This window comes from Chelonoidis abingdonii, chromosome 1, assembly GCF_003597395.2.
Source record: "Chelonoidis abingdonii isolate Lonesome George chromosome 1, CheloAbing_2.0, whole genome shotgun sequence".
NCBI classification, from domain to species: Eukaryota; Metazoa; Chordata; order Testudines; family Testudinidae; genus Chelonoidis; species Chelonoidis abingdonii.
The window spans coordinates 156,756,212-156,769,037 of NC_133769.1; the positions used below are offsets into that span (position 1 = coordinate 156,756,212).

General features: G+C 40.6%; 1 protein-coding gene across 6 annotated transcripts in view; it reads right to left on the minus strand.

The window, feature by feature from the left end:
* Positions 1 to 12,826, minus strand: part of STXBP5L (syntaxin binding protein 5L) — a 451,518-nt gene that overhangs the window by 145,048 nt on the left and 293,644 nt on the right. For all 6 annotated transcript variants that reach the window (XM_075071819.1, XM_075071811.1, XM_075071817.1 and 3 more), the window contains exon 7: positions 7,081 to 7,164. In XM_075071819.1, the coding sequence (XP_074927920.1) occupies positions 7,081 to 7,164 (84 nt within the window). The remainder of the gene's footprint in view (positions 1 to 7,080; positions 7,165 to 12,826) is intronic.

Consider the following 12,826-nt stretch of genomic DNA (forward strand, 5'->3'; position numbering starts at 1 on the left):
TTCTATTTCAAGTCTAAAACTTCCTGTGTCCAGCTATACCCCATTTTTCTTGTGTCACATTGGTACTAAGCTAAGTAATGTCCTCTCCCTCCTCTAATAATTAATGCCCTTGATATATTTTAATAAGAGCAAGCTATCCCCCTCAACCTTCTTTTGGTTAGGCTAAACAACAAGCTCTTGAGTCTCCTTTCCTAAGCCACGGTTTTCATTCCTCGGATTACATCCTAGTAGCCCCATCTTCTAACCGTGTTCCAGTTTGATCATCCTTCTTAACAGCGACACCAGAAACTGCACACAGTATTCCAAATGAGGTCTGCACAGATCGCTTAGTAACGGTACTAACACCTCCTTATCTTGCTGGAAATACCCTCGGCCTGGATGCATCCTAAAACCGTATTCAGCTTTGTTAACGGCCATATCACATGGCGGCTACATAGTCATTGCTGGTATCAACCAATTACTCGCCATCATCTTCCTCCTCCTGTGCTCCAACTGATGTGGCCCCAATTTATAAACTAAAATTCTTATATTAATCCCATAAATGCCATGACCTTCGCACTTTTCATTATTAAATTTCATCCTATTGACTATTACTCCAGTTTACAAGTCATTAAGCTGTTCAAGTTTGGCTTCTACCTCAGATGTGGTAATATCTACCTCCATATCCTCATTCCCATTTGTCATCCTTCCATTATCCCTAAGCTCCTCATTAGCCTTATTAAAGACTGAGGCAAACACACTGCAATTAAACACATGTGGCTAGTCCATGACAGCTGATTCATGCTTCGGGGTTCAGTCTAAGGTGCTGTTTAATTACGGTGTAGATGTTCAGGCTCAGGCTGGAATCCAAGCCCTGGGACTCTTCCCTCGCATGGGGTTCCATAGCCTAGGCTCCAGCCTCAGTCTAAATGTCTACACTACAATTAAATACCCCTTTAGCCTTGGCCCCATGAGCCAGCCGTGGCTGTTTAATTGCAGTGTAGCCATAATCCTTAATGTCCCTGCGCAGACAAGCCCTTGGACATACGAAATAGTAGCAGTTGGAACACAAAACAAAACTCTCTGAAAACTGGGAAATAATTATTTCTGTATTTTTTGTACAAATACATTCCCATGCAAAACTTTAAAAATGATCTTTATGTACACATTTTAAAAAGAGATAGATTAGAAGTCAAGAGAATCATTTACTATTTATGTAAAAAAATATTTGGAACTTTATGGACTAAACTATGAATTTTTAGCGTCAAGAGAATAGATAGATAGAAAGAACGCTTTCCTGCCTAACCACAAGTAGCCAGATTAGGGCTGATTCCTGTGGAAGAAAACTAAGAAAGGGAGAGGGGCTTATTGTTCCTTTTTCCCTCCACAACCCTAATGCACTTCACATGAGAACAGACATCGTTTAAGCTTGTATATTTTGGTTTTCATTTCTAAGGTTTACATACTGGGATAATATAAAGATTTTCCTTGTCCTCTTTCTTTCCCATTAAATAGATAAACCAACATGGATTCTGTAAAGGGAAATCCGATCTATTAGGGTTCAGGTGGCACACTGGCAAAATACCATATAAAGGAAAACCTGATGACCTAATTTATTGGATATTTAACAAGTCTCTGAAAAAGTTCTACATAAGAGGTTCTGAAGGAAACTAAGTCGTTTGTTGACCTGAAACCCCCTAACCCAACGTTTCTCAAACTGGAGTTCGCGGACCCCTGGGGTCCACAAGGGTACTCCAGGGTGTCCACTGGCCCCACTGATCAACTCCTTCCCTCCTTCCTTCAATTCCTCCCTCTCCCTCCCAATGCCTCCTGCACACTGCGGAACACCTGTTCAGCAGCATGCAGGAGGAGCTGGGAGGGAGGGGGAGAAGTAGGAATGGGGTGCGCTCGGAGGAGGGGCAGAAAGAGGAGGGGCAAGGGTGGAAGGAGGGCAAGAAGAGGTGGAGTGGGGATGGGGCTTTGGGGAAAGAGGAGGAATGGGGGCAGGGCATGGGGCTGAGTATGTGTGTGTGTGTGGCGGGGGGAGGGGAATCCGCAAAAAACTGTAAATCAAAATGAGAGTCTTTGGGTTGCTAAAGTTTGAGAAGTGCTGCAACTAATTTTAGGGTGCAAGATTAAATTTTGTATCATGTGCTAAGGCATATTACAATGTTTTAAGATATTAAAATAGAAGCTATTAGAGCTGTCATGCAAGTACAGAAACATAAGAGTCTGTATAACAACTAAGGCAGGCCTGGCAATAGGCTGAGGCCTGGTGAGCCTGTTAGTTAGCTTAAGTAGCGAAGGAGTTAGCATGACTGCTTAACTTGAGATTTATACAAATTAGCAATGTTTTGTAATATGTAGTTTGTAATAAATAAGTTCACCACAGAAGCATAAAATAATGTGTTTTGGGAGGATGTTTTAGTATGTGTAACCATGAGACTAACTGTATTAACACATTGAAAACATTGGGGAATGTATTAAGGTGGTACTGACACAAATAGCTTATGACAGCAATCAGAACCCCAATTATATGTTCCCAGAACACCACATATGGAAAAGGGACCAAGATCTAAGTAAATTTGGTCTCAGAATGTATATTTATGAAAAACAGGGTATAAAAACTGATTCATGATTGTTCATGTGGGACACCAAGAGTGACTGAGTTGACAGCAGACCAAAACGTCATTTCCTCTTGCAGTGTGCTCCACTGACTGTTTCTTCCACCTTTGTTTCTAATGGGCTGCATTAGGTTCTAAGTCCTGATCTACACTACGAGTTTAGGTCGAATTTAGCAGTATTAGATCGATGTAACCCTGCACCCGTCCACACGACGAAGCCATTTTTGTCAATTTAAAGGGCTCTTAAAATCTATTTCTGTACTCCTCCCCAACGAGGGGATTAGCACTGAAATCGACCCTGCTGGGTCAAATTTGGGGTAGTGTGGATGTAATTCGACGGTATTGGCCTCTGGGAGCTATTCCAGAGTGCACCATTGTGATCGCTCTGGACAGCACTCTCAACTCAGATGCGCTGGCCAGGTAGACAGGAAAAGCCCTGCGAACTTTTGAATAACATTTCCTGTTTGGCCAGTGTAGCGAGATGATCAGCACAGATGACCATGCAGAGCTCATCAGCACAGGGACCATGGAGTCCCAGAATCGCAAACGAGCTCCAGCAAAGCATGGACCAAACGGGAGGTACTGCATCTGATTGCTGTATGGGGAGACGAATCCATGCTATCCAAATTCCGTTCCAAAAGACAAAATGCCAGAATATTTGAAAAAATCTCCAAGGGCATGAAGGACAGAGGTTATAACAGGGACCTGCAGCAGTGCCACGTGAAACTTAAGAAGCTCAGGCAAGCCTACCAAAGAACCAGAGAGGCAAACTGCCGCTCTGGGTCAGACATGCTGCTTCCATGATGAGCTGCATGCCATTCTAGGGGGTGCCTCTAAAACTACCCCACCCCTGTGCTTCCCTCCTCCCCAACCCCTCCCAGGCTACCTTGGCAGTTATCCCCCCATTTGTGTGACAAATTAATAAAGAATGCATGAATTTGAAACAATGACTTTATTGCCTCTGTAAGCAGAGATCAAAGGGGGGAGGGGAGAGCAGTTGGCTTACAGGGAAGTAGAGTGAACCAAGGGGTCAGAACAAACAGAACTTTCACACTGTAGCCTGGCCAGTCATGAAACTGATTTTCAAAGCTTCTGTGATGCACAGTGCACTGTGCTGTGCTCTTCTAACTGCTTTGCTGTCTGGCTGCGCATAATCAGTGGCCAGGCGATTTGCCTCAACCTCCCACTCCACCATAAATGTCTCCCCCTTACTCTCACAGACACTGTGGAGCACACAGCAAGCAGTAATAATGATGGGAATATTGCTGAGGTCTAACCAAGTCAGTAAACTGCACCAGAGCTTTTAAACATCCAAAGGCACATTCTATCACCATTCAGCACTGCTCAGCCTATAACTGAACTGTTCCTTTCTACTGTCCAGGCTTCATGAGCCACAGGAGCAAGGGGTAGGCTGGGCTAGGTGTAACCGCATGGTGCTTCCAACTGGGAGAGCAGTCTGAGGCAGAAGCCTCCAGCTGGCATGGTATTGCAGGCAGGACTGAATCTCCATTAGATGAAATTTAAAGGAGAGAGTGACCTGGAGTCATTCCCATTTTTGTCCAGAGCCCCCGACCGACCTCACCGGTCTGCCCAGGTGCCCCCAAGCAACCTAACTGAGGTCGGCCAGAAGCACCCACGGGATGATGGTTAGCAGTCGTATTGCACTGTCTGCCATCTGCAAGGCAAGGCAAGGCAAGGGGATGCTGATGAGTAGCAATGCTGTACTGCATCTGTCAGCAGCACCCAGGAGACATACGGTGACTGTGAGCTGAGCAGGCTCCATGCTTGCCGTGGTATGCCGCCTGCATGGGTAACCCAGGAAAAAAGGCGAGAAACAATTTTTTGCCGTTGCTTTCACGGAGGAAGGGAGCGAGGGGGACCTGACGACATGTACCCAGAGCCACCCATGACAATGTTTTTGCCCCATCAGGCATTGGGAGCTCAACCCAGATTTCCAATGAGTGGTGGAGTCTGCAGAAACTGTGGGATAGCTATCACAGTGCAAAAGTCGATGCTAGCCTCGGTACTGTGGATGCACACTGCCGACTTAACGCACTTAGTGGGGACACACACAATCAACTGTATCAAATCAATTTCTAAAAAATCAACTTCTATTAAATCAACTTAATTTCATAGTGTAGACATACCCTAAGTATGTCAGCACTGTGGGATCGCTTTAAATATGCATGATACAGGGGGTCATTTTGCTAAATTTTTCATACTCTCTTATTTTCCTGTTATTTCAGTTATACTTGTCGTTCTAACTGAATCTCAAAGCCTTGGGGTGTGCTTCACCAATCTGAGTAAAGAAACTTATTTGTAATGAGTACATTTGCACCCCGTTCACATATTTATCATTTTGTCCTATGTTCAACAATTTAGCAATATACAAAATTTAACTTTTTATTTTGTCAAACTTAATTCTTAAAATTAAGTAAAATGCATTTTGTCTCAATGCGTTGGCTTCATAATTAAAAAAACAAGTTTAAATATCTAATAACTGATGGATGACTAATTCAATGGAACAGGATGACATTTTCAGCTGTGGCACTCCGTACAAGTTGAAAACATACTGTAAATACGCGACAAGGGAAAGCCAAATGTGTATTGGAAAGATTAAAGAGGGAGACAATGGGTGCACAGAAAGTAAGAAGCCAAGTATGTTGCTTAAATAATGAGATGATGACTGCATGAGGCAACGGTGTGAAAATGAAATGACAACAACAGGATGAAGTTTGGAAGGAAGATGGTAGAAAAGATGAAAGTTAATGTGTGAACATTAGAAAAAAAAGAATGAGGAAGAAAAATAAGAAACAGACCCACCAAACAACTGAATATGGTAATATGAGAATATGCCATATCAATCCAAAAAAGGACTGAAAAGAATTATGGCATAGAATTTTTGCTTAGAAAATAATTAAAAGCTAAAGAAGCCCAGAAGCAGAAACATGGAAAATCCCAAAGGAGCAAGTGACGTCCATGAAAGGAGGAACCTGTAGAAATGACATTCTCTTCTCAAGCATCTCGTACCGGTCACTGCCAGAAACTGGACTAGATGGACCACACGTCAATTTGATGACAGAATTCCTATGTTCCTAAGCTGGCTTTGTGAAACTAAACTATGAAAGCCTTGACAGTAAAATTATCCAGCTATTTTCACCAATAGGAGTCTGGTTTTCTAACATATGTCATACCTGAAGGACCTATTCTTTTTCTGACAGTTTGGATGGCTTGTCATGCCAATAAAGTCTCACCGAATTTAGCTGACTTGATACAGAGTGCTCATCTGCAAAAGGAAATGTTGATTTGCACTCAATTCTTCTGTCCATCAGAAGGGAGAACAGTTTCCTCGCCCATCTCTGCCTAATGACCCAGAAGACACTGAACTATTTATTACCTATGTGCCAACAAGGAGATGGCTCACAAGCTGATCCAATACCACTTAGGTCTCGTGGGATTCCTGTCCATCTCACACTAAGAAATACAAGACCCAAGGATGAGAATCCTGCCCATACAATTTTTAGAGTTGAGAACGTTCCCCACAACTATTTAGGTATTCTTCATACATTTTTTAAAAAAGGGAGGGGGGGTGAAAAAACAGTTCCTGCATGGATCTTCTCCCAGAAATCTCCTTTCATCTCTTTCTGTTACCCATGAGCTGTATTTGTATTTCTCTGAATTGAGTTACCCAGTCAGTTTGTTAAGATGAGGGCTGTGTTTTGGAAGAAATAGTGGTCTAGTAGATATGTAAGAATATATCATACTGAAACCAACTGCTACTCAGCCTCTAGCTCTTTGTGTAATATATAAGACCTAGGTAATAACTTGCCTTTGATATTAACTAACAAAGTAGAAATATCCAGTAATGATAACAATGAAGTATAATTCCTAAACACAGTTGTAACTAGAGCTGAAACTTTTCTTAGGCAAAAATGTAGATGTGACAAAACCAAAAAATTCTCATCAGTTACACTAAATTGTTCATGTTTTAAAAAAAAAGCAAAAGACATTCCAAAAAAGTGAAAATGAAATATTTCATTTTTTCAGTTTGAGATTCTTTTTAGAAATTTCCTTCCATTGTATTTTTAAAATTTTTTGATCCAAAACTAATTTTTTTTAATTTTTCAGATTTTCCAGAGAACCCAAAAAATCAGTTATTCACACAGCTCTTGTTGTAACGCATGCATGCTTGGTGTGGTGTTTTGTCCCCCTCTAGTGGTAGGTAGGCCACACAGCGGTTGATGAGTCTGCTCCAGCACCAGCTAGGAGAGCGGGGTCTTTTAGCTCAAGCAGTAACACCACATGCATTCAGACTCAGAGTTCCCAGGATTTGATACCTGCTGCCAATGGGGCACGGTTTTAAGGAGTACTATGGTATATTGCATTTCCAAAACTAACCGTACCTTTCAGATATATCTTCTGCTTCTTAAAACACTACCAAATTGTCCTATACTCTGAATGAGTGAGAAATACTTACCTCATCATAGTAAACTCTTAAATCTGCTCTTTTTGATCGCAAGTCCCAGAGTACTACCGTCCCATTTTCATAGCCTATTAATAGCTGCGGGAAAAAAGAAACATGATTATCTTCTCAACTCTAAAATACATTTAAAAATATTTAAGCATTCTATGATTTTGTATTTTTTTTCTAAAATTAAGTTTCAGTTTTGGTGGAAACAATTATTCCCCAGACAGAAAATTATTCTTTTAGTGAGGAAACAAACTTGAGCATGGATGGTAAGAAACAGTTAAAATTACGTTTATTAGAATAATTTGGCAGAGATGTGGTGCACAAAGCCACATTTATGAACATGATGGTCACATTTTAATGGTCAATACACAACACAGTAGGAAAATCAGAGTGGCATGTTGGTTTGTGATGACCTTTGTGAGGTTCTCTGAGAACTCTGATCATCCTTGGGAAGTTCACCTGGATATTGATGAGCTTGACAAAGTTTGCCTGGCCACTAGTTCAGCTACATTCAATGCTACTTCTTGTTCAGTCAATTGCTGAAACAAACAAATTTGTTTACATTTACAGGAGATAATGCTGCCAGCTTCTGATTTAGAATGTCACCAGAAAGTGAGAACAGGCATTTGCATGGCACTTTTGTAAGCAACACTGCAAGGTATTTAGGTGCCAGATATGCTAAACATTCGTATGCCCCTTCATGCTTCATCCACCATTCCAGAGGACATGCATCTCTGGACATACATCAAGAGACATATGAATCTTTAGTCCATCTGGTATGTAAATATCTTGCAATGCCGGCTACAACAGTGCCATGAGAACGCCTGTTCTCATTTTCAGGTGACATTCTAAAGAAGAAGTGGGCAGCGTTACCTCCTGCAAATGTAAACAAACTTGTTTGTCTGAGCAATTGGCTAAACAAGAAGTAGGACTGAATGGATTTGTAAGCTCTAAAGTTTTACACTGTTTTATTTTTGAATTTTTTTTTTGTACATAATTCTACATTTGTAAGTTTAACTTTCATGATAAAGAGATTGCACTACAGTACTTTTATTGGGTGAACTGAAAAATACTATTTCTTTTGTTTTTTACAGTGCAAATATTTGATATAAAAATAAATATAAAGTGAGCGCTGTACACTTTGTATTCTGTGTTGTAATTGAAATCAATATATTTGAAAATGTACAAAACATCCACAAATAAATAATTTAATTTTAAAAAATTTAATAATTTAAATAATTTAAATAAATGGTGTTCTTTTATTGTTTACAGTATAATTAATCACGATTAATTTTTTTAATCACTTGACAGTTCTACTTAGGACATAACCTATAAGATGATGAGGGTACCTCTGCATCACATATAATTCACTCTGTTATTCCATGTGGCAGCCAATAATCTAAGTGTCACTATGTCAGATGGTAGCATTTCTACACAGAAATCCTCCTGTGTCCAGTTCAAGAAATTATAGCAATAACAAGAAAAGAGAAAAAGGTTAGTTTCATGGTATATATATGAATGCAATTTTGAAACCATTGTTCTGTGATGCACTTCATCCATGAAGAAGAGAAGGTGGGAGAGGGTGGCATCTTTACATAGCAGAGTTACAGTGCTTTGGGTACTCTGTGAACTTCTATATTTTGAAATGTTTGTATGTTTTGGAATGTTATTGTTTGTCTTTTTTAATGTTTATTTATGTTTTACAACATTATATTCTTTTAAGTTACTTGTAAACATGATTCTGAATTTCCTAGTTTTCTAATAATTATCATAGATTTTAAGGCCAGAAATGATCATTATGATCATCTAGTCCAGTGGTTCCCAAACTTGGTTCATGGCTTGTTCAGAGTAAGCCCCTGGAGGGCCACAAGATGCTTTGTTTACCTGAGCATCCACAGGTACGGCCGCTCGCAGCTCCCAGTGGCCGCAGTTCGCTGTTACCGGACAATGGGAGCTGCAGGAAGCGGCTGGCCATACCTGTGGACGCTCAGTTTAAACAAAGTGGCTCGAGGTCCGCCAGGGGCTTACCTTGAACAAGCCGTGAACCCAGTTTAGTTTCAGTTCAGCCGTGAACCCCTGATCTAGTCTGATCTCCTGCATAACACAGGCCAAAGAACCTCACCCAGTAATTTCTGCATCAAATTTCTGTTTGAGTATAGCATATATATTTTAGAAAGATAACCAGTCTCGATTTAAAGACTGCAATTGATGGGAGAATCCACCACATCCCTAAGTAAGTTGGTTCCAAGGGTTAATTATCCTCACTGTTAAAAATTTGCTTCTTATTTCTAGTTTAGACTGGCCTTGCTTCAGTTTCCAACTACTAGATCTCATTATGCTTTTTTCTGTTATCAGAAATCTCTTTCCCGTGCAGGCATTTGTAGATATAACACGAAATAACAGCACATTGCAGTGGATCAAAGCAAGTTCGATATAACGTGGCTTCACCTATAATGCGGTAAGATTTTTTGGCTCCCAAGGACAGCGTTATATCGAGGTAGAGGTGCACCTCTTAACCTAAATGAAATAAACTGAGATTCCATAGTTGTTCATCAAAGTTTTCCAGACCTCAAATAATTTTTGTAGCTCTTTTCTAACCCTTTCCAATTTTTCAACATCTTTTTGCAAATGTGAGCACCAGAATGGGACAGTATTCTAGTGATAGTCTCACTACTGCTGTATATAGTGTTAATACAACCTCCCTACCCTTGCTTGATATTCCCCTGCTTGTACATCCCCTGGAAGGAGGAGACATATCATGGGGAGGGCGTGTTTGTTGGGGAAGGGATGGCAAAAAGATAGTCCGGGGAGAAGTTATGTGGAGGAAGGAGAAGGAAGGGTATGGCAGAGTGAGGCTTTTCTACACCTGATTCTCTTTTGGTAGAAAGTCTTTTGACAGCAGCATCTTTAATTTACAGTAGGACTGGGTGGCTGAAAATTAGAGAGCTGCAATTAGCGTCATGTCAGGTCTTCTTCTCCACTGCCCTTAAGATATGTATGCATACAGTGGAGTACTGAGGCTTATATGTCTAAATATGTATACACCAGCAGGTTCTGAGAATGAACGTTGACAGCCACTCAGAACACTCTTGTGGGTGCTGTTGGGTTAAGGGTATTACTCTGTACTAACCAAGATGGTCTCCCCCATTGAACCTAAGATACTTCCTGTATTTTGAAGGCCCTGACCAGTCTTGAGACTTTAAAGCATGGATTATACTTCTCCCAAGATGAAGTTAATTTCTGGCTCCAGCACTTGTAACAATTCTATAGCCTTCATTCCCAGAAGAAATTGGATCTCATCCTGGAGCATTCTATTGTGAGAAGGATTTCTAAGGGTGAAGGTGGGGTTGGTATGACCTCAACATTTTCAGCTGAAAACTATGATGGATTTGGAAACCCTTTGAAGAAGAAGAGTAAAAATAATAGTCTTTTCTGTCCTATTAAAAATAGGACTGTTGCTTTTTACAGAATGATTGACACAACCTCAGTATTTTAGCTGTTAATCTGGTTACAGAATTTCAAAACTTATAGGGCCTGTGAATGACAATGTCTAAGGAACTAATCACTGCATTCAACATATTATTAGAGGCTCTCATGGAATATCTTACAACCTCCTGACTTTCTCTCTTGCACTATAATTCCACAATATACAAGTGATGAAGAGATTCTCCCCCCCACACACCCCATTTTCCAATGTTGAACCACACTACTGCTTAATCGTTTATAGGACTTTACCAGTGCTTAATTTGTAATGAAACAGTTACCAGGGCACAAGTAATTTTTTTACATTCGTAACTGATGCAGCAAGCCCAGAGATGCCAGGGCTATGAACTCCCAAGCCTAGAGGTGCCGGGGCTCAGCCCTGGCACAGATTAAGCACAGGACTGTACCCTGTGGTCATGACGTTTTTTTTCCTTGCATGAAGGAAGATTTTCAAAAGCCTTTTGAAAGTCTAAAATCAATCAATCAATCAATCACCACATCATTCGCACAACTTTTTCAAATAATTCTATCTGGTTAGACAATTTATTCCTACAGAAACCATGCTAGTTCACCAATATCACATAATACTCATTTAGTGAAGGAGATCCTAAATTTTAATTATTTTCACCACTATTTTTCCCAGTACTGAGGAACGGGTCATCCCAGTTTATAATTCCCAGAATAATAATATATTTCATTTTCTAAATGCTGGGTGTACAACTGACTGACTATCTTCCAGTCCTCTAGTACAGCATTTATTTAGGTTTTTCCATCACCTATTTTAGACTCTAGGCACTTCACATTGTTAAAAATACAAAGTTCAATATAAAATTTAAAAAATACCATATACTTTGCTTAATTAATGGACTATCCCTACGGAAGATGGTAACAACATCAACTGGCCATCCATATCCCAACAACCCAACACTCAAACCAGAAATGTACACTTAGACCCCACTAGACCATCAATCCACCTTTACCCCAAATGCATGTAAAATGGAGTAAACAACATATTTTTGTCAGTAGTTCATCTACTTCGTTACTTCTTTCAGAATAGTCACATTAATATAATCTAAACTCATTTAAGCCTGGGTCTAAATTACACCATTACAGGCCTTATTACTTTTTATTTAAATGATCTCAGTTTTAGTTTTTAACTAAACTTTGACTTTCAGTGAGAGCTGGGCACCTAGCTGCCATCTGTGTCTTTTAAAAATCTCACTGTAAAAATCCAATTTCTTTTGAAGCTGGTTATGTGTTTTGCCTATGAGAACAAATATAGCGTGTTCATTCTGGTTATGTTCACTCTCTCCTTTCTCCAAGCTCTCCAATCCCTTATAGTTCTCTCCACCTTCCACACCATACCCAGGGGCGGCTCTAGACATTTTGCCACCCCAAGCACAGTGGCATGCCGCGGGGGGCGCTCTGCTGCGGGAGGTCCACCAGTGCCCTGTCTGCCACCCTCCCAGCGACCGGCAGAGCGCCCCCTGCGGCATACCGCCCCAAGCACGCGCTTGGCATGCTGGGGCCTGGAGCCGCCCTGACCATACCACATATGAAGTTGGTATGAAATAGTATAAAAGCAACTTTATCTAAGAAAAATACTGATTTTTTTGTAAGTCAAATGGAGAAGACAAATCACAGTCTATTATTCTTTTTGAATTATTGCATAACTGTGGAAAAATGTCTACATTCTATAAGATTCACTTATAAAATCACAGGGATTTATCGACATACTGCAAGTACCAACTCCTGCATGCACAGGTAGGGCTGAATTTCCTGCTAAATCCCCCAGAACACATGCAAGAACACAATAACACGCAAGACAACAACTTAAAACCACCATAAAGATATAACACTATATATTGGTGGTGGTGTTGTCTACACTGCTCATTACAATTTCCCTTCCTCTAATGGAATATGAATTTAAAACAGAAACTCCTATGATTCCAGACAGTCTGCCATCCCCACAGGTTCCATGTTGATCTACCCACTCAAGTCCGTTATTAATGGAGACATCACTCATAATTTGATTTAGCTTATTAGTGAATGCAGGTTCATGTGCTCAGGTTATATCTGTTGTGGACAGACTGTCTGTCGAGGACTGCAGTCTCTTGCGATTCTGAGCGTACCCTGGCAATTCTACCTTCACAGCTGGTCTCCCATGACGAGACACAGAAACATGCTGATGTACCTCCGAATCCTCCTGTCCATTCCTCTGGGATGATTGTAAACATCCTCAGTGTCTGCCCAACCTCTCCTTTCAATG